Raw genomic sequence first — 21,007 nt, 5'->3', positions numbered from 1 at the left:
TTAATTATTTATTACCTTTAAATTTTTGTAATCATTTATTTTTCATTACTTTATACCTTTTTTTTTTTTTTTATTTTTTCTCTTACCTTTTTTTTATTTAAATTTTTTACTTATTTAGCTAATTTTTTTTTTGTTAGCTTTTGTAACTCGATATAAAACTACAACTGCACTGCCGGACGCTGACAAATTGTAGAAATTGTTTATCCTTTTATTTCTTCTTCTTTATATTCGTTTTAATTTTTTTTTCTTTGTCATTATTATGATTGATGTTTTTATTCATAAATTTTGTCTTGGTGTTGATGGGTGTTATGGATATTTTTTGGTCAACGGTGATGAGTTTGTTGAATTTATATTTAACACACTCAAATATATCGCTGATAATTTATTTGTCACTTGAAAGTTTTCATACACTTTGTCTCTTTCATTATAAAACAACAAAAAAAAAAAATATAATCAGTCGATATTTTAACACACTATTAAATTAGTCAAGTGTGTATTAATTTTCACAATTAGAAAAAAAAAAATTCACCGCGCACAAACACAAAAAATAAGCAAAAATATATATATATTTTTTTGTTTTTACTTTTAACCCCACAACACCATCAATCAATCATCATGTTAAATATAGAAACTTGTTGTTATATTTCTTTTTATAAAATAATGATATAAAAAGAAAATAAAAAAACAAACAAAGTGAATTTTATTTATAAAAATGATGATGATTTGATGAGTTACGTACCCCTCGAACATTGAAATAATACACGTGCAACAATAGCAGCAACTTGTTGATCAAGTATTTGACTCATAACAAGTGCTAATAAACGTGATTCATGTTGTAATAATAATGTTCTATTATCTGGATGTCTTGATAAATTTAATAATGTACCAGCAGCACGTCTAAGCATATCAAGACTAGTACCCATTGATTCTGGATTATCTCTTAATGCAGCAAGACCATGTTGATTTGCAACACCAATTGCTGATGTTTCAGCTTGTTCAATAAATGCAACTAATAATGCAACACATGGTGTTTGTAATGCAATTGTACGTGCAACACCACTATCAGCTGCTGATAAAAAGTGTAATAAATTAACACCAAATTCACGTAATACTTGTTCTTCACTACGGCATAATAAACGTGTTAATACAGAACAAAGACGTTGTAAACGTGAATATGGTGGTGTTGCAACAACAAGATCAACATTACTTTCAGTAACACATAATTTACATAATGCCTCAAGTGCAAGACGTTGTGGTGATAATGAACTACTAATATTTACAGTTGGAAATGGATCTTGTCCATGTGCTGCTGGACATACTGCCCAATGTAATAAACCATCAAGTACTGGACGTGATATTTCTTCAGGATGTTGTGATAAATCTGTATAACCAGCAATATTTGATGCCATAACAAGTATATTTTCACGTATATGATATAGAAAATCCCACCACCATTCATTTTCACCTTGTAAACTACTACATGAATCAGCAAAATCAGCATCTTCTTCACGATCATAATTACGTGTTTTTTGAGTTCTTATTGGATGATCATGATGTAATAATAATAGCTTACCAAGTAAACTTAAAAATGTTACATTTTTAGCAAATTCAATTTCATTACCAGGTATAAATGTTAAATTACGTAATATTGTTGATAAACAAACACAACGTCGTGCTAAACTATCTTGACTTTCAGTTATTAAATGAAGACTTGCTTCATCACGTGAATAACTTTCATCTTCATAATCATTAATACGTTTTCTTTTTAATGTACCTGATGGATCTTTTATTTTTAATCTTGGTCCCTCTTTTTTATTATTTATATTATCTGTATTATCATCATCATCATTATTTATATTATTATTATCATCATCACCATCATCATCATCAGCAGCAGCAGCAGCAGCAATATCATTATTTTCATTATTTGTTTTTAATTTATCTTCAGTTGATTTTGTCGTTGTTGTTGCTGTTGTCGTTGATGATGATGTATCATCATTATTATTATCATTTTCTTCAATTTTAATATCACGTTTATTATTTTTATCTACTATAGTACTTGTTGTATCACTTAAACCATTGTGTGTTGGATAATTATTATCATTATCTTGTTTTGTAAAATCAATAATATGTTCACCCATATTATTATTTGGTTTATTTATTATTTCACCATCACGTTTTGTACCAGTATCATTTTTCTTTTCAAATAATTCACGTGTCAGATCATTCATTTCTACTGGTTCTTTTTTTATTCGAGATAATACATCACTCAATGTTTTTGTTTTTTTCTTTTTTTCATATTGATGTTTTTGAGGTTGTTTTTGTTGTTGTTGTTGTTGTTGATTAGGATGATGATGAGGATGATGAAAATTAAAATGTTGTTGTTGCTGTTGTTGTTGTTGAGGTTGAGGCTGAGGTTGAGATTGAGGTTGTGGTTGTTGTTGTTGTTGATTTTTATTATCACCATTTTCTTTAAGTTTTTCACATTTATCATTCAATTTATTTTGTACATCAGTTGTTAATACTGGTAGTACATCAGACTTTCCATTTTCATCTTTAATATCATTTGTATGTTCAACTTCTTTTTGTAATAATGGTGGTTTTTCATCTCGTAAATGACGTGCAAATGGTGTTATACCAATTTCCGATTGAAAACATGTTATAATATATTTTGTATCATTTGGATCAACTTGCCATGGTTCACATTCTGGATCAGTATCAATATGATCCCAAGGTCTTCTATTATCAAGTACAAATATATCATCATCACGTGGTACTATTTTAACTGGTCTACCACGACGTGATAAAAATGTATAGTTAGAGGTAGTAAGTAACTTTGTACGATCATCTGAATCAATTGGTCGTGATACTGCACCAAGATCAACATCTGGACTATCTGTTTTTTTATTCCAACTACAACGATCATCATCTGATACAGATGATTCAAACATATCAGATAATGAACGTGAAAAATGCTCAAGAAGTACATCCAAGAGACCAGGTAAATGAGTTAAACCAAAGTAGCTCACCTGTAAAACAACAACAAAAAAAAAAAAAAACATTTTAAAATTGTCAATTGATTAATTAATTTTATATTTATTTATTTTTATAAATTGTTACAATTTTGAGATTCACAAAGTTCATAGTTAATTAAAACAATGCGAAGCAATAAATATTGTTATTAATTTCTCTCTAGTTGCGAAATAATCACAAATATTTAAATTTCTATTGTGATTACTGTAATGCCAGAGAGTCAAATAAATAAATATCAATAAAAATATAAATTAAACTTACCGAACTATCATCAAATAGCAATATATTTAGTACATCAAGTGCCCAACAACTTTCAGCAAGTAAACCAGAACGTAATGCCATCATAATACGCCATGCTTCAACTGGTGCAACTTCAGAACGTGCTAATTTACGTCTTTTATATAACAATGGTTGTACAGCTTCAACACTGTCTGAGGGGAATGTCACATCACGTTTTGGTACTGTTTGTTGACTTATCATTGGATTCATAGTCAATTGAGTCTGTTGATATAATAAATATTATCAAATATTAATTATACAAAATATACATTTATAAATTAAATAAATAAATATATATTTAAGAAATAATAAAATAAAACGAACCAGTAGTGTTGCCCTCACCTGATGTGAACCAGGTGGTGGATATAATGATGATGGTTGATGAGAATAACGATTATCCCATGGAGGTGGTTGTTGTTGTTGTACATGTGCTTGTAATGCATTTATACTTGTTTGGGTTGGTGGTCGTGGTTGTTGTTGATTAACCCATGATGGTGGACCATTATTTGACATTGGACCACCAACAATTGGACCTCCAACATTTGGACTAACTGTATTTGTTGGTATAACTGGTGACGGTTGTTGTTGTTGTTGCTGCTGTTGTTGTTGCTGCTGTTGTGGCGGTGGTGGTGGTAGAGGTGGCTGTTGCTGCTGCTGTTGTTGTTGTTGCTGCTGCTGTTGCTGTTGTTGAGGTGGTGGTTGTTGTACCTGTGGTGGTGGCGGCGGTTGATTTGGATAAGGTACCCTGTTGTTTGTACTACCTGCATTATACTGATTTGGTGCACCTGGCCAACCTGGATAAGGTGGTCGTTGTGGATTATATTGTTGATACGGTTGATCTTTGGCAAAATCGGGATGTCGACGAGGTTGAGTTGGTCCTGGTGGTGGTGGTGGCATATTTTTATTTGCACCAGCACCACCTGGATACATTTGACCTCCACCTGGTGCTCCATATCCACCCTAAATAAAATTTTAAATTATTAAATAATCTATTTTTATAAATTTAAAAGGCAAGAAAAAAATAAACATAAATACAAATTGAGCTGATTTCTTTTTTTTTTTTTTCAATCACAACATTACTAAAAACAGCAGGTGACTAAAACCCCTACTGTTTGTTTTTTTTTTTTTTTTTTTAAATTCAAAACAAAATTACAGTACATCAAATATACTTCCAAGAAAATTTTTATGAATAGCTTTTTAAATTGCCACGTGTTTTTTTTTTTTTTTGTATAAAGAATGATTATATTTAAAAGGAAAATATGTTTATTTAATTTTACCTGCTCCTGTCTGTAATAATCTTGTGGACACGAGTAAGTTGGATTGGCCGGTGATTGTGATGGTGATGATGGTTGACTTGTTGATGGTGGTTGTGGTGGATTAACATGTCCAGGTGTTGGTGATGGATAATTACTATTTCTACCACCTGGTGTTGCACCAGGAGGATAACCTCCTGGGCCTTGTTGTCCACCAACATATCTATTATACATATCTTGACTACCAGCACTATTTGGTGGAATGTTAGCGCCCGGATAACCCCTATTTTTAATATAAAAACAAATAATAATTAATATTAATATATTTTCAATACAAAAAACACAAAAAATAATAATTTATCAATGAATATACCTGTCGGCATCTGGTACATATGGAGGATAATGTGATCTAGGTGAATAGGGTTGATTAAACTCTGCTTGTTGACCCATTTGTGCACCTTGTGGTCGTATATACTGATCTTGTGGATAATTTTGATAGGATCCAGCATTTTGATAATTGCCTGGTTGCATTCCTAAGTAAATAACAAAAAATAATAATAAATTATAATATTAAATTAATCATTAATCATTAATAAACAAATAAAAATTAATTTTTCAAACCTTGATGAGGTGATGGTGCACTACTTTGACTTGGTGGTCTTGGTGGTGGTGGTGTATATTCAGTCGGTGGTCCACCCTGATTACCACCTTGATAGTTACCAGGATAATTACCATAACCATCCATTGATGCACTACTCGAACCAGCTGCAGGGAAAGAGTCTTGAGAATTAGAAGAGCCTGTGAAATAAACAATTTCTTATGTGAATGATGAATGATGATTTAAAAAAAAATATATATTATGATGGTTAAATGAATAATTAAATAACTAATATTAATATATATTGTTGTTTGTTTGTATTTTTTTTATTTTTTGTTTAATTACCTGGTGATGGAACTGAAGCTGTACCTTTGGTACCTTTCTTTTTAGATCCAGCTTCAACTTGATTTATAATTGGTTGTGGATCAACACCACCCCGATCAAAATGACACTCATATGTTAATAAATGTTTTGTATAATGTTTTCGTAGTGTATAAGCTGCACTACTACTTGCACCAATACCAAGTAAACCTGCTATATCCTTCCATGTTTTATTTTTTGTAACCTATGAATATAATATGAAAATTGATAATGAAAATTTATAAATATATATGAAAAGCTATATTTTTAATTACACATGTTAACAACAACATCAAAAATATATTATCAATCAAGACAATAATGGAAAAAAAAAAAAAAAAATTGTTAAATCACGAACAATTAAATTCAATTAAACGAAAAATCGTTTTTTCATTATAAAAAAAAAAACAATTTTTCGAAATTTATTTTTTTAACAACCAGTTTATTACTTGGTTAACTTGTTTTTTTTTTATCATGCAATATAGCCGAAGAAAAGAATTTAAAATTAAGATCTAAATAGATTACCGTAATCGTATTTTTTTTTTTTTTTTTTCGTTTCGACTTAATTAAATTTTCTATCTCCATCACAATAATAGAATAATTCCATTTAGCACCCAGGGTACGTAGGTGTATCACGGGTGTTAAATCCAAAACACCATGAGCGCGATTACTTCAAGAAAAATAAGTTAAACTTTTTTTTCTCTTTGTCTAATTTTTCTTCATCTTTGCACTCAATAGAAAAAAAAAATAGAAAAAAATTTCTTCATCTTTTTTTTTCGATTAATATAAAATCTTATTTGTTTTTTTTTTAATTTAAAATATAATAATATACTATTAGAAAAAAAAACACTCCATGCACAAAAACGTGCTATATACATGTAAAATAAAAAAAATAGAAAAATAAATGCAAAAAACATAAAAAAAGTAAGAACGTTACCGAAATGCATCGAGTAACAAAGAGTTAAATTTAAAAAAAAAGTATTGTGCAAAAAAAAAAAAATAACAACAAACCACAGATGAGAAAAATACAAACAAAAATAAAAAAGATAAGAGAAAAAAAATATTCTCTTAGTGAAAACAAAAACAAAAAACAAGAGATATTTTAAAAAACACCCAAAACAAAAATGTCAAGACACTGAGGGCTAGATGGAACTACACTGCACCTTGCATACCTCCATGAAGCCCCCCCTTTCCTTTACATATAGATAAAGACGAAAGAGATCGAGGGGGTTCTTGGAGATTGTTGGACAACTTGTTATCGGTGTTCTTCGATCTTCCATAAATGACACTAATTTATCAAGCCAATTTCTACGGTCTATCGAATCATCCATTTCATACAGCTTTGCTAGACTGTCAGATTTCTGTAAAGCATAATTTTAAAATAAATATAAATTTAACATTTAAAAATATGAATTGTTATTTGTCATAAGACTCATAACAAATTAAATATATAAGTTATAATGTAATTTTTACTTTATTAACCTTTGATCTGTATGGATCTTGAGGCACATGGCTATTAAACACCTGTAAAAATATTTAATAAATTAGTATTTCAATATATTTAACTAAAAAATAATATTTATTATCATTAACAAAATTATTTACCGGACTTGCTGGTGTACGAGGCCAACTTGGACTATTAATATCAGGATATTCTTCATGAATTGAATTCATACTAGCAGCACCAGGTGATGGTACTGTACTTTGTGGTGTTGCTGGATGACTGTGATAACCAATCATATCTTTGCGTGTCTTTGGCGTAAATGCCGGATCTTCACCGGATGCTAAATACATAAATTTTAATGATAATTATAATAATTAAAAAATAAACAAGTCTACATATAAATATGTATTAAAATTTTATCTTACCCGCTGAAGCATTTGACAATGTTGATTGTTGTGATCCTTCGTCAATAGCCGTACCATCTGGACCAGTTGTTATTACTGATGTAACTGTACCACTTGTCGTTGATGTCACATTAATTGCTGATGTGCCTATAATTATTTATTAAACATGTATCATTATTAATTATCTATACTTACATATAATTATGTTTTTGTTTTATAAAATAATAATAATAATAATTACCAGATGCAGTTGTTGTAATTCCACTGTCATTTGACATATCAGGTGTAATATCAACACTACCTGTTGGCGTTGGTGCTGGTGCTGGATGTGAATTTGGCGTTGTGCTTGGTGGTGGCATTGGACTACCTTCATGATTTAATGGTGGTGTTGCAGCTGGTGGATGTGAATGCTGTTGATGATGCTGCTGTTGTTGTTGTTGTTGCTGTTGATGATGTTGTTGTTGTTGTTGTTGATGTGACATAGATGTTTGTTGTGGTCCAGGTGGTCCAGGTGGCCCACCAGATGACGGAGGTGGTTGCTGTTGTTGTTGTTGATTAGGACCAATATGATTTGGTGATGGTGGTGGTGGACCCATTGAACTTGTTGGTGGACCCATATTACCATGTCCAGATGACATAATTTGATTACTAATACCATGACTACCAGGCCCACCAGGACCACCATATATTTGTCCACCAGATGTTGTTAATGCTGATGATGATGATGAAGATGATGATGAGGATGATGATGATGGTGGTAATGGTGGTGGTGGTCCTGGACTTGGTGGCATACCACTTGGTACACTATTAAAACCCATTTTATGTGAATAAGGTGGATATTGTACCATATTGTTTGGTCTACTTGGTTGATACTGATTATTTGGTGGTGGTTGTTGTGAATTATTTGGTGGTGGTGGATAACCTTGTGGAAATTGCATATGTGGTCTTGGTGGTGGTGGATAACCACTTGGATTTTGATTTGGATAACCACTAACAACTGTTTGTCCAACAGAACTATTAACAGTATTACTTGGATAACCCATACCACCACCACTTGACATTGGTCCAACCATATTACCAATACCACTTGTAACTTGTCCACCACTTGTTTGTACAACACCTGGTGTATTACTATTTATTTTATAACCATGCATATGTGGTGATGGACCCATTGATTGTTGATAACCACCTTGTGTTGCCATTGGTGAATGACTCATACGTTGTGCAACTGTTGTTGGACCACCACTACTATCTGATTGGCTACTTGATGGACGTGGTGGCATCTGTACGTTTTGTTGTCCAACTGCTGGTGACATTGAACGTGAACCAGTTGAACCAGTTGGTGATGGTGTTGGTCTCATACCCTGAGAATTTGGTGTACCTGGACCAGCTGGTCCATTTGAACTGTCATTACTATTTTGACCAGATAATTCCTGTAAATTTTATTTAACACATTAGTATTGTTTTTTTTTTTTTTATTTTGATAATTTAAACATCAACACACATTGGAGTATTTGACACGTATATATTTTTATTATAAATAAAATATAGAAAAAACCTTTTATTTAATATTTAGGGCATCCATATACGTCACAGTTTAAAAAAAAAAAAAATTCATTAAACAATTCCTAATGACCAACATTCACAGTTAATTAAAAAATTATATACAGTATTTATATAACAAATTAATATGTGTTTTAAATTATAAAAATTAATTTGCAATTATTTTATTAAAACATCAGATATATAAACAATATTATACATTTGTTGTTTTTCATTTGTTTAATGAACTTTATGATGAACGAACACAAAAAAAAAAAGGAAAGAAGAAAAAAAAAAAAAAAAATTTATCGGACATACAGATCGTATGAAATAAGCCAGACAAGCAGGGTAAAGAAACACACATACACATACACATTTATAGAAAAAAGTCAGGTTAGGTTACGACAATCGCATTATGCCTGACTATGGGCGGCAAGCAAACACGCACACTAATCACTTCTCCCTCCTCAACACACAAACACAACACACATTTAAAACAAAACTCCAAAACAACTTGACTCCAATGTGTCTATCAAATATGTTGTTAACTATTTTTCATATTTTAATTATTTCCCTATAATTATCATTTAAAAATCTATCATATTTTAACACAACAAAACTACACATTAATTAATTTTTATAATATTTTTTTTTTTATGATAATTTTACTTTTGCAAGTACAAAATGGCAACGATGTGTTTGTACTGTGGCCTGAGGCCAAGCATATAACAAGAAATACTTGTACAATAAATCCCACTAGTTTTAGAAATATCCAATTTTCACATTTAAAACAGAAAAAAAAAATAAAATACTAAAATAAAAAAAAAGCTCAAATGAAAATTCACAAAAATAACCTAAAAATTAAATAATAATAATAATTAATCAACACCGTAATAAAACTCACTTGTTAAAAAAAAATAATAATAATAAAAAATAGTTTCTAATAATCACAATAATTGAATAATCTATTAAATATTTAAAAACACTTTGATAACAATTGATAAATTATAGAAAATTAATAAAAATTTAACAAAACAAAAATTATATTTTCGTATGGTAACACTAGTCGTCGTTAGTTTCTCTAAAAAAACACGCCTCTTAAAATATTTTTTCTTTTTTTATATATCCATCTTTGTTTCACCCTTTCACTCTGTCTTTCTCACAAACTCCCACTAACATCATCATCATCATTATCACCATCATCATCACAGTCTTATCAAATGATTGCCACACCATGTTACACACACTTTATTTAAATTATTATTTTTGGAGTAAAAAAATTAACAGTTTTTTTTTTATATAAATACTAAAAAATAAAAACACGCAACACTGACATTAAAACACTAATGCGCATCTATATTTCTATCTCTTTTTAACAATTTTTACTCTATATATATGTACAAGTACATGTAATCTCTTTTTTTTATTTTGTTGTCTTTTTTTTTTTTTTTTATATCACAGTATATCTCACTCTGTTTGTCTCGTGAATGCGCGTGTCCTCGAGATGACGCGAGTATAGGAAAACTTTTCTATTCACTTGAATAAAAAAATAATAATTTAAAAGAAAATTTTATTCACTTTTTCGTTGCTATTTGTTTAGATAAATTTTTTAAATTAAATTAAAGTCACGAGTTGTTAACACACACACATTTTTTATCACTGTTTTTTTTTTTTTTGAAAAAAATTATTTTTTGCTTTCTCCATTGTGACACTACATAAATTTAAATTTAAAAAAAAATCTATTCACTTTTTATCACCATCAGCACACATAATTTTTCACTTTGTTAATTTTTTTTTTTTGAATGACAATGTCGAATTTTAATTGATGAATAGAAATAATAAGAAAATAAATAAAAATTATAAATATTTGAATAAAAAATTAATGATAATTTATAAAATAATAATATATTTGAAAAAAAAAAAATTATTGTGCACGCCCCGTGTGTCACAAGCATACACAGGATTTAAAAGCCACACACATTTAATAAATGTAAACATACAAAGTGTTGTCTGTTTAGTACTTGCTGTATGAGTGTATATATATTCAAGAGATAGATATTAAATACATTGGTTTTTATAAGTATATACTAGAAATATTGTTGAAGAATTACAAGCAACACCAATACCATTAACTTGGACTCCAATTTCAACATCATGGTGCCACGCATGGATATACATTATTGCATTGCACATTTTTTAAAAATAAATTATATTTTTTTTTATTAAAAAAAATAATATTATTAGATTTTTATCATTAAATTTATCTATGAATTTTTTATCTTAATTTTCTTGGAATTTTCTCCGGTAGAAATTTAATTTTTTCTTATCGAAATTATTCATAGAAATACTGTAATTATTACGGAGAAAAAAATTGAAAAATTACAGAGTAAATTTTGAAAATTAATGGAATAATTTTAAAAAACACCAGGATAAATATTTTCAACGAAGAATGAATGTTATTTTAAATAATAATGATAATCAAATGTTCTGCCTCGTCAGCTATGAAAAATTTAGCCTCTAGCATTTTTAGTATTTGTACTTGAATTATAAAAAAATATATTGAAATAAAAATTATCCTTAAATTTATTTTGAGAATATATTTTATTAAATTTTAAAGTTATTTTTTTTTTGCTCATTTAAGTTGATGATGATGATGCTTGTCGGTTTTCTACCATAATTTTTTATATACATATTTTTTTTTTTTTTTCTATATTCTTTCATAAGAGTTGGTTGGAGTTGAACTGGACTTTGTGTGTTGTTGTCTCTGTTACTCCAATATAAAGTATTAAATGATGATGAAGCAATGTTAAAAGTAAACGGGGTAAAAATAAGGAAAAACGAGGACAGTTGAAACCACTCGCTGTGGAGGGCGTGCATGTGGCGCGGTAATCACTCGGTTTAAATCGTCAAACTTCGGAATAATATTACAATGGCGGGTTAATATTTGCGGGAATATTTAAATAACAAATTAATTAATAAATTTCATCAATAAAATCATACGTCAAATTTATTATTTTTTTTTAAAAAAAGAAAGAAGCTATATTGTCTGTCAAATAGAAAAAAAAATAAAACTACAACAACAACGCACCAGAGAAGAGAAAAGAACAAGCTCTAAAAAAAAAATAAAAAAAAATCGATTTAAAAAAAAAAAGATACCATATATGTGTACATAGATAAAAATACACATGCATGTCAAGGAGGTATATAAAAACAGTGAGAATGACAGGCGAAACTTCGAGGTACAAATAAAACGTGGTTACGAAAATCCAAAGCCGGTCGACTCTATTTTTTATTCTCCTTCTTTTTAATATTATTATTATTTTTATCATGATGATGATGATGAAGAAAAAGTAGGAGAAAATGCTTACATTGGCGTCGCCCTTCCCCCAGCATCTTTAAAAACAGAGACAACTTTTTTACAGCTCAAAAAAATATTGCTCCGAAAAAAAAACCCCTCGAAAAGTCATAAATGTTAGAATAAAAATTTAAAAAAAAAATCAATCAATGAAAAATGTACTATGTAGAAAAACGGAGTACAATTGATTATAATTTTTTGGAGTATTTTTTTTAGTGAAATATGCCGGCCTCTGTCCTGCAACACCGCCATCTTTAATACATCCCCCACTATGATGATTTAATTTTCACAGAGATTTCTCCTACCCGGCTTTGTTGATACCTTCATGTGTATATAAAACGACGACATAGCCAACGGTACATATATATGTACATAATGTACATTTATACACGAGGCGGGGGATAACGCTAATATCTGGGACTACGTCGGCCGCGCAACTCGCGCCCTAATCGAACCTATAGCCCCGAGACTACCAAGAGTATGTATGGTTCCCCTGTCGCGGCGCTATTGCATCAAGCGGCGTGGTCCCTATCCTATTATATACCCTCATCACTACAATAATACGTCATATAAAATAATTCATTTCATCTTTGAATATAAAAAATCCATTTACTCGATAAATATTATCACATCAACAACCTAGACAATTCAAATGTATTTAAAACAAACGAAAAAAAGGAGTAAAAATATTTTTTTTATTCCTCTACGTAATTATCATGGATTTTTTTTTTTTTTTACCCCTACAATGCTCCAGTAAAAAAGAATAATAAAACTACTCCCAATGTATATATGTTATCTATCTCTTTTATACAACACACACATTGATGATTTATAAATTTTCAAATTTGTTATTTTATTTTAAATCAAATACTTCCAATGTGAGTGTTATTTTTTTGATAAAATCAATAATGACATTTTTTTTGTTATTGATTTTTGAAGATTAAAGAGAGAAAGACTCACCCCAGTATCGATTCCTTGAGTATTTGGAGTCGTAGATCGTTGCATGTTGTGATAACTCTGTAAAATAATTATCAAAAAAATTATTGAATTAGATTTATTAATCAATTAAAGTGTGTGATTATGATTTTTAAATAATTTTTTCTTATTTATTATTACCTGTTGTTGTTGCTGTTGTTGTTGTTGCTGCTGTTGTTGTTGCTGCTGTTGCTGTTGTTGTTGTTGTCCAACAGATTGTGGTTGAGGAGATGCTGATGGAGGTGGTGCAGGAGATTGTGATAATGCACGCTGAGGTGATTGACTTGATGAATTTGCCTGAGTTGGAGGTGGTGGTGGTGCATTTGGTGGACCACCTTGATTCCAACCCCTTTGTTCTGGATATAAACTTGGAGGATGACCACTTTGTGCTCCATATGAATTTAACTGTAATTTAAATTTAAAAAATATTATATATATATTTTTTGTAAATTAATTATTAATAAAAATAGATGAAAAATTACCTGATGATGTCCATAGGGTGAATGAGGTCGAGCTGGTGATGGATATCTCGACGTATATGGTTGATAGGGCATTGGTGTTGGTGAGCTTGGTCCACCTGGTCCAGGATGTAACCTTGGTGAACCCTAAATAATTAAATAAATAAATAAACATTTAATTAATTAAAATAATAATAGATATTTAAATTTTGTTGTTTAAAAAATTAATAATAATAATACAAACCGTTTGTGGTGGTCTTTGACTTGGTTGTGGATAAACTGGTGGTACAACTGGCGGTCTTTGCATTGGCCATGGTTGTTGATAAGATTCTGGTCCAATACTAGGATAATTAGCATGAAACCGATGTGTTGAACTTGTTGCCTGTAATAATTGATTAAGTGTTGGTGTTGGTCCAGTTGCTTGTGATATACTCTGTCCGGAGAGAAATCTTGGTTGTCCTGGAAAACCACCAGGTCCTGAACCAATATGACCAAGTCTTGGTTCAATTTTTGACACTGAATAATGATCGTCCATATTATCTGGATGATGATGTTGTTGTTGTTGTTGTTGTATCCTTTCACTTGGTTCATTTAATGATGATTTATTATGATAATCTAATTGTTGTTGTTGTTGTTGTTTATTATGAAATTCAGGTGGTTTACCTGGTCCATAATCGGTACCTTGCTTATTGCCTGGATAATCCGATATTTGTTGTTTATTTGTAAATTCGTTTGGTTTACCAGCATAATCATCCTGATAGTCTCTTTGTATATTTTGTCCACTACCACTACCACTAATATTACCACTACCACCACCACCACCACCACTACCAACATAAGTATTATGTCCAGGATGTACAGGATGACCAGGATGATTTGTTTGTTCATGTGTATCACTTTTACCACTATTTGTATCTTGATTATTTTGTTGTTGTTGCTGTTGATGTTGTTGCTGTTGTTGTTGTATTAATTCACGAGGTGATTTTACCTCACTTGGGGTATGTCCACCAATTTCTTCACGATATTGACTCATCTCGAAACCAGAGTCACCGTCACCGCGATTCACATACTTGAGCAGCTGGGCCGCGCCCCGGTTAACTTTATCAACCGGTTCTTGTTCAATTTTATTTTTAATATTAACACTTGAACTATTACCACTTAATTGTAAACGTTTTTGATTACATTTAACTGTATCATTGTGCTTTACATCGTTTTGTTGGCTCTCGGCTTGCGTCGCAGCCATGTTCTACCATCACGGTGCCATCATCGTTCTCATAAACTGGCCAATAGCTGATCCTCGTGCCCCGCGTATAATTTACCTTTAACGTTAACAGTATTCTGATTGGTTGAATACAAGACATTTAGATACCTTTTTTTTTTTTTTTTTTTTTAATCTTTCATTCTTTCTTTTATAAATATTATATATTATTTTATTTACATACTTTACTTGAATTATTATTTACGTAATATATTATTATTAATTTTTATATTTATATAACATTGTTTAATTGTAAAATACAATTATTATTTGGAACAAACAAAAAAAAAAAACGGTAAAAACTTTACTCAACTAACGTCAAAAGTAGCGTCGCACTGTTTACGCCATCTTGTGGACTAATGTCTGCCAATAGAACCATTGGTTATGTACAAATACAAGATGACTGACTTTATTTTATTGGGATTTTATTACTAGTGACATCTTTATTACAACAAATTAAATATATATAAATGTTTATTTATTAAATGTTTCATTATTTATTAAAAATTTTTCATACAAAATTTACTTATTTCTTTGTTTATCATCAGAAAATTTAACTTTTTTCGATTTAGGTTTATATTTTGGAGCATAAGATTGTTTTCTTTTCATTGATGAATTACCCTTGAATAAATCTGTAAATAAAAATTAATAAATTAATAATAAATTATTGATAATTTAATGATAAAAAAATATTAAACAAACCTTTGTCTGGTTCTTGTCCAACTTCTTCTCTGTAATATTGTGCATCATCATCTTCTTCAAATGCATTTGCATCATTAGACTCCTTGGCATATTTATGCATCAATGTATCATTTTCTTTTTTCTTCATTCCTTTTAGCGATTTTTCTTTATTTTCATTTTTCTTACTTTCTTTCTTTTCTTTATTATCATCTTGTGTTTTTTTTCTTTTTTCTTTTAATTTTTTCTTATCATCTCTTGATTTTTTAATACGTTGTATTTCTTCTTCTGTTTTATGTACAATTTCATGGAACATAACTTCACCATCAAATAAACCATCTTCAACTTTCATTAATTGTAATGTCATTCTTGGTCCAAGTTCATGTAATCTAATTGCACTTGTACCTTTTTCATGATTACCACGTGATGATAATTTTTGTGATAATGTAACATGACTTGTATCATCATCTTCAGCTTCACTTTCTGACATCATTGCTTTTGTTATAAATTCCGAATAATCATGACATTTTGATAAATTTGGTATTTTAGCTTGTACCAATTTTTTAACACTTTTTGATAAACCAACTGGTACAACTTTAATAGCATAATGACGAAAATCAATATGTTTTGTTGTTGTATTATAATTAAGACAAACACAACGTCTTATTGTACTTAAATTAACAGTTGTTAAATTAATTGTTGGAAACATATTTTGAAACATTGATGCCATTAATTTCATTTGCATACCTTCACCACTAAAATTATTTAATACAATTAATGGTGAATTTTTAAATGCTTCTTCAAATACCATTTGTTTTTTTAAACTTGATATAACATCACGTGTTAATGAAAAATTATGTATTTTAAATGTTAATGTTGGTCCTTTTGGTAATCTTGCTAATTTTAAATACATTCCCATTTCTGTTCTACTAAATACTGACATATGAGTTACATGTAATACACCAGCAACTGATACAAAATCTTTTATTGTATTATGTTTTCTTTCTCTTAATGATGATGCTGTAAATGGTTCCATAACACGACGAAAATCTCTTGTCAATTCAACAATATGTTCACCAGTACCACGATGTATTACAAATGAATGTGGTGCTTTAACTAAACCAACATCTTCTTCATGATTTTGATGTTTATTTTTTTTTACACATCTTCCCTGTAATTATTATTTATCAAAAAATTAATTAAATGTTATTCTAACCTTGAAAATTGTAAAATACAATTTTAATTCATTGAATTTTTTATAAATATAAATTGTTTAATTGTTTTTTTTTTATTTATTTCGTTACCTTTTTACTGCGAGCCATTATTTATTAATTGTTGCTTTGTCTATTGTGTTAAATAAATATTATTATAGATTATTGTTAAACCACGTGCTTGTTGTTTTATCATACATAAACGTTTGGTTTGATTTTGATAATTGATATTGACACAAGGTGGTGAGGAGAGAGAGGGGAGGAGTAAATAAAAAATGGAGGATGTAATTCTGAGGATGAAAAAGTTCCTTGAATACCCTAGAATTTATTTAGAGATTTTTGTTGTTATTATGTTGAATGATTATTTGAAAAATCTGACAAATCAATAATTAAAAAATATGTTAACAATTAAAAAAATGAATAACAATTAGCTCATATTTTTAATATCAACATGAAGAATCAAAAAATAATTTAAATTTTAAAACAACTAGTTAAATTAATATTATCATTATATTTTAATAAAATTGAATTACAATAAAATATTTATCGAATAGACAAAAAAAAAATTTTTTTTATTTTTCTTTTAAAGTAAATAGCAACAATGCTTATGATGATGTTAATAAAAAAAAAAAATGAATGACAATGATTGACGATAATTCTGTACAAGGTACATCGTGTTGTTTATCTCCATTTTTTTTTTTTTTTTTGTTTTTAATGTTTTTTTTATACAAAAGTATTATCTTGAGTTATTTAATTGAATTTTTGTTTATTTTTTGCTTTACTCAAATTATTCTTCCTTCTTGATTTGCATGTACATGGAAGATTATTTGTTTTAGTATTATTAAAACATCTACTCAATGAGTTTTTTTGATTTGAAAAAACGTCTCAAGTAGAGTGATTGCCATGTTGCAAGACCAATCAAACAAAACAATGAAAATATGCTGAAGTAAAATACACGTGCATTTGTTTGTTCTGTAAATAAATAAATGTTAATAATAAATAAATTGATGATTTAAATAATATAAATTACCATTTGTATCACGCATATGTTTTTCATTTTGACGCATTCTATCAAAGTCTTGAACAATTGCTTCTGATAAATCTTCCAAACGTTTAAGTTCAACTTCAATTGGTTTCAATTTAGCTGCTTCACCAATCTACAAATACAAGCATTCAAATATTAAAACCAAAAAGCCATTAGACTTTTATTTTTCTGTAAATCACAAACCAAGATAATAATAATCTCAACAAGACAATAAAAATCATTGCAATACCTCAGAATAAAAACACAATCTGAGTTTAATCAAAAAGCAAAAAAAAAAAAAAAAAACAAATCCAAACAGTGAAAACAAAAATCAGGAAGTAAGGTTCCACTAAAAGGTTCCACTATTGTGAAAATAAATAAATTTATAAATTGAATTTACCAACTGCACGTCGAAACGAGTCATACATAAAAGAAAGATAATAAAAAAAAATATAAAAAAGATATTAATTGAATAGTATTTAAAGAATATAAAAAAAATAAATTATTTAAATGAGATCAATTGAATGATACTTACACCCTCGTAGCTTTTAGCTTCAATTCCATGTTTAACATTTAATGTAACATCTTGTTTATTGCCTCGTATGTCTACATGAAAATTAAATTAATTAAAAACAATGTAATAAACAAAATGAATAATCAATAAATGAATGATCAACATACGATTTGGTACATGTGATTTGAAACAACTTTCAAATGTGTCAATTGTTTCAGTGACAAATGTAAACTTCCAAGTTTTACCATGTGGTATGTCTTCTTTTTGATAAAGTATATGACCTTTTGAATCTTTAACCTGGAATTAATAATAAACCGGTTTAAATTTTATACAAAACAATGGTCCATCTGGAGATGAAATTTTAATGATAAATAACATACCACAAAGTCCATTCTTTGTCCAGGTGCTTCTGATACATCATATTCACCAACAACAAGAACATTTCCTTGCATTTCTTCTTTCAAACATCTTAAACCATTTGGATCCATTCGCCAAGATATACCCTGGACATTGACAATCACTAGAAGCAACGTCACAACGACGCAGCTTAACCAACTCATTTTATTGTTAATTATTAATTACTTTTTTAATTTATTTATTTAATCAAATATTTATTTTTTAATATTTCATAAATATATAAATCATTTAGTTGTAATTTTTAGAATTACACAATGTTTTTATTATTTTTATTAAAAATTATTTGGCCCACGTAGCATGACTACAATTGTCAACAATTTACGATGAGTTGGCAGCCATTGGGTGTTAAATAGAGAGCAAGAAAAAGAGAAAGAGAAAAAAACAATTACGAACAATGATGGCGTAGCGCGCGTAAATTTCAAAAATAAAAATGCCTCTTACGTAAACTTGCGCAATTTCAATTTTAATTTAAAAAAAAAGACATGAATAGATAATTTTAAAATTTGTCTAGCAAATAGAGACAGGTTTAAACTATTCTCAAAAAAAATTTCATCGTGGAACAAACATTAATTAGTATTGAAAATAAATAAATTAAAATTGTTTTTTTTTTAAATTATATTTTATTGATTGCTTAATTTTATTTTTACAGATACTAACTAAATATTATACAATTATAACTTATTTTTAAAAAATTAAAAATACTTTTATTATTTTGTAGAAGAAATTATTGCTGTCCAAAAATATTGTTGAATAAATTATAGAGTGGTTGATATTGTTGTTGAGCAAATTGGAATTTTAATCAGAGTATAATTTATTTATTTAATCAGTAACATTTATTTTAAGTTGACGTAATTTTAATTTACGTTCAGATGGAGCATAGATAATTTTGCTGATTGGTATTGGTCTTATTTTTTTAATCAAACTATTTGGACTGAAATTAAAATAAATAAATAAATAATCAACATTGATATTTAATAAAAAATTCAATAAAAAAAAAAAACTTACAATGGATCTTTCTCACGATGATCAAAATCAATTGGCTGTTCTTTAATTTCTATGCCTGTTAAATAACAGAAAAAAATAAATTCACAATTAAATATATAAATCTAATTAATAATTTATTAAAAATATAATTACTATACCTTCATCAACATGTACATCGAAGCAAATACTAAAACCACCACTTGAAGAGGATGCAACTGATCTTCTCCAGTCAAAATTTAATGGAAAATCTAAATCTACAATTGTACTTTCACCATCCATCTGTTGATTAAAAATTAAAATTATTTATAAATAAATTTGAGTTAAATATACGTACAATTAAATCAACATGATGCCCTGGAATTTCCGTTGCATTATAACGAATAAAAATTAAAGTATTTGGTGTTGTTGTTCCATTTATACAGCTTAATCCTGGAGGATAATTTTCCACAGCACCTTTTACACTGGTCATTGTTACCAGTAAAACAATAAAATAATTATAAATCATATATTTCATTTTATATAATGAAAATGAAATTTAACGAATAGATAAATTAATCTCTCTGCATTAAAACTTGGTGTTTTATATTAATTTGAAGTGTGTACTTATATATGAAAATGTTAATTTAAAAATTATATTTTACGTGTTTATTGTACTGGTAAAATAATCAAATTACAATTAATTAAATAATAAATTAACTGTTTTATTTGTAATGTAATTTTCAAACAAATTATAAATCAATTATAAAATAAATCATCAAAGAATATTTTATTTTATATTTAATTTTTAATTTAACAAGTTGTGTGAACATTAAAACGATATTTTTTTTTTTTGAATAAATATAACTGAAATATATAATAATTTTCAGAATCATCAAACTCCAAATCAATTGGCTGTAAAGTGGCCTCGTAGTGTGTAAATATAATTAAACTAAATTAATATATTATTATTAAATTTGACCTACTTTATAAATGACATGTTAAATATTTAACTGAGTTGTTGAACGATTTTTCCCAATTAAACTATTTGTTGATTTTGTCTGTAATTAAATAAATATTTTAATTTTTATAATTAATTTTTTTTTGTGTTTCGATGAGTCAAAAAATTATTAATTAACATCTAAAGATAATTTTCGGTATTTTTTTACATATATTTTTTATTAATAAATATTTATATTATAAATAAATATATATAATTTATATTATAATAATTATTATTATAA

The 21,007-nt window shown here is 28.2% G+C and overlaps 4 protein-coding genes across 10 annotated transcripts; all 4 read right to left on the bottom strand.

Moving 5' to 3' along the window:
* Nucleotides 1-564: 564 nt before the first annotated feature.
* On the bottom strand, nucleotides 565-15,288 carry LOC122854358 (trithorax group protein osa). 6 transcript variants are annotated; one of them, XM_044154909.1, is made up of 16 exons: nucleotides 13,946-15,288; nucleotides 13,726-13,848; nucleotides 13,385-13,648; nucleotides 13,229-13,285; nucleotides 7,613-8,804; nucleotides 7,393-7,518; nucleotides 7,129-7,307; nucleotides 7,006-7,047; nucleotides 6,687-6,884; nucleotides 5,509-5,728; nucleotides 5,187-5,363; nucleotides 4,939-5,098; nucleotides 4,590-4,848; nucleotides 3,637-4,272; nucleotides 3,295-3,534; nucleotides 565-3,029 (listed from the first exon to the last, which is right to left on the bottom strand). In XM_044154909.1, the coding sequence occupies exons 1-16, from the start codon at nucleotides 14,942-14,944 to the stop codon at nucleotides 732-734; spliced, it is 7,170 nt and encodes a 2,389-aa protein (XP_044010844.1). In that variant the 5' UTR covers nucleotides 14,945-15,288; the 3' UTR covers nucleotides 565-731. The 6 variants fall into 6 exon arrangements, with proteins under 6 accessions (XP_044010844.1, XP_044010842.1, XP_044010847.1 ...); XM_044154907.1 differs by having other exon boundaries at nucleotides 6,997-7,047; nucleotides 13,946-15,278; XM_044154912.1 differs by having other exon boundaries at nucleotides 3,655-4,272; nucleotides 6,997-7,047; nucleotides 13,946-15,278.
* Nucleotides 15,289-15,451: 163 nt separating this feature from the next.
* LOC122854356 (protein Peter pan) lies at nucleotides 15,452-17,093 on the bottom strand. Its single transcript, XM_044154905.1, has 3 exons — nucleotides 16,942-17,093; nucleotides 15,662-16,808; nucleotides 15,452-15,591 (listed from the first exon to the last, which is right to left on the bottom strand). The coding sequence occupies exons 1-3, from the start codon at nucleotides 16,957-16,959 to the stop codon at nucleotides 15,482-15,484; spliced, it is 1,275 nt and encodes a 424-aa protein (XP_044010840.1). The 5' UTR covers nucleotides 16,960-17,093; the 3' UTR covers nucleotides 15,452-15,481.
* A 297-nt stretch (nucleotides 17,094-17,390) lies between these two features.
* LOC122854355 (transmembrane emp24 domain-containing protein bai) lies at nucleotides 17,391-19,147 on the bottom strand. Of its 2 annotated transcripts, XM_044154903.1 has the most exons (6): nucleotides 18,767-19,135; nucleotides 18,554-18,683; nucleotides 18,408-18,478; nucleotides 18,273-18,275; nucleotides 17,879-18,005; nucleotides 17,391-17,820 (listed from the first exon to the last, which is right to left on the bottom strand). In XM_044154903.1, the coding sequence occupies exons 1-6, from the start codon at nucleotides 18,944-18,946 to the stop codon at nucleotides 17,699-17,701; spliced, it is 633 nt and encodes a 210-aa protein (XP_044010838.1). In that variant the 5' UTR covers nucleotides 18,947-19,135; the 3' UTR covers nucleotides 17,391-17,698. The 2 variants fall into 2 exon arrangements, with proteins under 2 accessions (XP_044010838.1, XP_044010839.1); XM_044154904.1 differs by lacking the exon at nucleotides 18,273-18,275 and having other exon boundaries at nucleotides 18,767-19,147.
* Nucleotides 19,148-19,299: 152 nt separating this feature from the next.
* LOC122853690 lies at nucleotides 19,300-20,332 on the bottom strand. Its single transcript, XM_044154107.1, has 5 exons — nucleotides 20,122-20,332; nucleotides 19,946-20,066; nucleotides 19,809-19,863; nucleotides 19,652-19,734; nucleotides 19,300-19,310 (listed from the first exon to the last, which is right to left on the bottom strand). The coding sequence occupies exons 1-5, from the start codon at nucleotides 20,299-20,301 to the stop codon at nucleotides 19,300-19,302; spliced, it is 450 nt and encodes a 149-aa protein (XP_044010042.1). The 5' UTR covers nucleotides 20,302-20,332.
* Between the last annotated feature and the right edge of the window lie 675 nt (nucleotides 20,333-21,007).

Source organism: Aphidius gifuensis, linkage group LG4 (genome assembly GCF_014905175.1).
Source record: "Aphidius gifuensis isolate YNYX2018 linkage group LG4, ASM1490517v1, whole genome shotgun sequence".
Classification (NCBI taxonomy): Eukaryota; Metazoa; Arthropoda; class Insecta; order Hymenoptera; family Braconidae; genus Aphidius; species Aphidius gifuensis.
This window is presented reverse-complemented; position numbering and strand designations above follow the sequence as displayed.

Bases quoted from the DNA above. Each gene is read 5' to 3' on its own strand.
- LOC122854358 (XM_044154907.1), bottom strand. From the start codon at position 14,944: ATGGCTGCGACGCAAGCCGAGAGCCAACAAAACGATGTAAAGCACAAT. The intron at 7,048-7,128 runs GTAAATAATTTT...ATATTTTTACAG, and splicing joins CTCGTACACCAGCAAGTCCG to GTGTTTAATAGCCATGTGCC. The intron at 5,364-5,508 runs GTAATTAAACAA...TTTATTTCACAG, and splicing joins AGCTTCAGTTCCATCACCAG to GCTCTTCTAATTCTCAAGAC.
- LOC122854356 (XM_044154905.1), bottom strand. The intron at 15,592-15,661 runs GTTTGTTTAATA...TTTTATTTACAG, and splicing joins TGGACAAGAACCAGACAAAG to ATTTATTCAAGGGTAATTCA.
- LOC122854355 (XM_044154903.1), bottom strand. From the start codon at position 18,946: ATGAGTTGGTTAAGCTGCGTCGTTGTGACGTTGCTTCTAGTGATTGTC. The intron at 18,479-18,553 runs GTATGTTGATCA...ATTTTCATGTAG, and splicing joins CAAATCACATGTACCAAATC to ACATACGAGGCAATAAACAA. The intron at 17,821-17,878 runs GTAATTTATATT...ATTTATTTACAG, and splicing joins ACATATGCGTGATACAAATG to AACAAACAAATGCACGTGTA.
- LOC122853690 (XM_044154107.1), bottom strand. From the start codon at position 20,301: ATGAAATATATGATTTATAATTATTTTATTGTTTTACTGGTAACAATG. The intron at 19,864-19,945 runs GTATAGTAATTA...GTTATTTAACAG, and splicing joins CGATGTACATGTTGATGAAG to GCATAGAAATTAAAGAACAG. The intron at 19,735-19,808 runs GTAAGTTTTTTT...TTTTAATTTCAG, and splicing joins CATCGTGAGAAAGATCCATT to TCCAAATAGTTTGATTAAAA.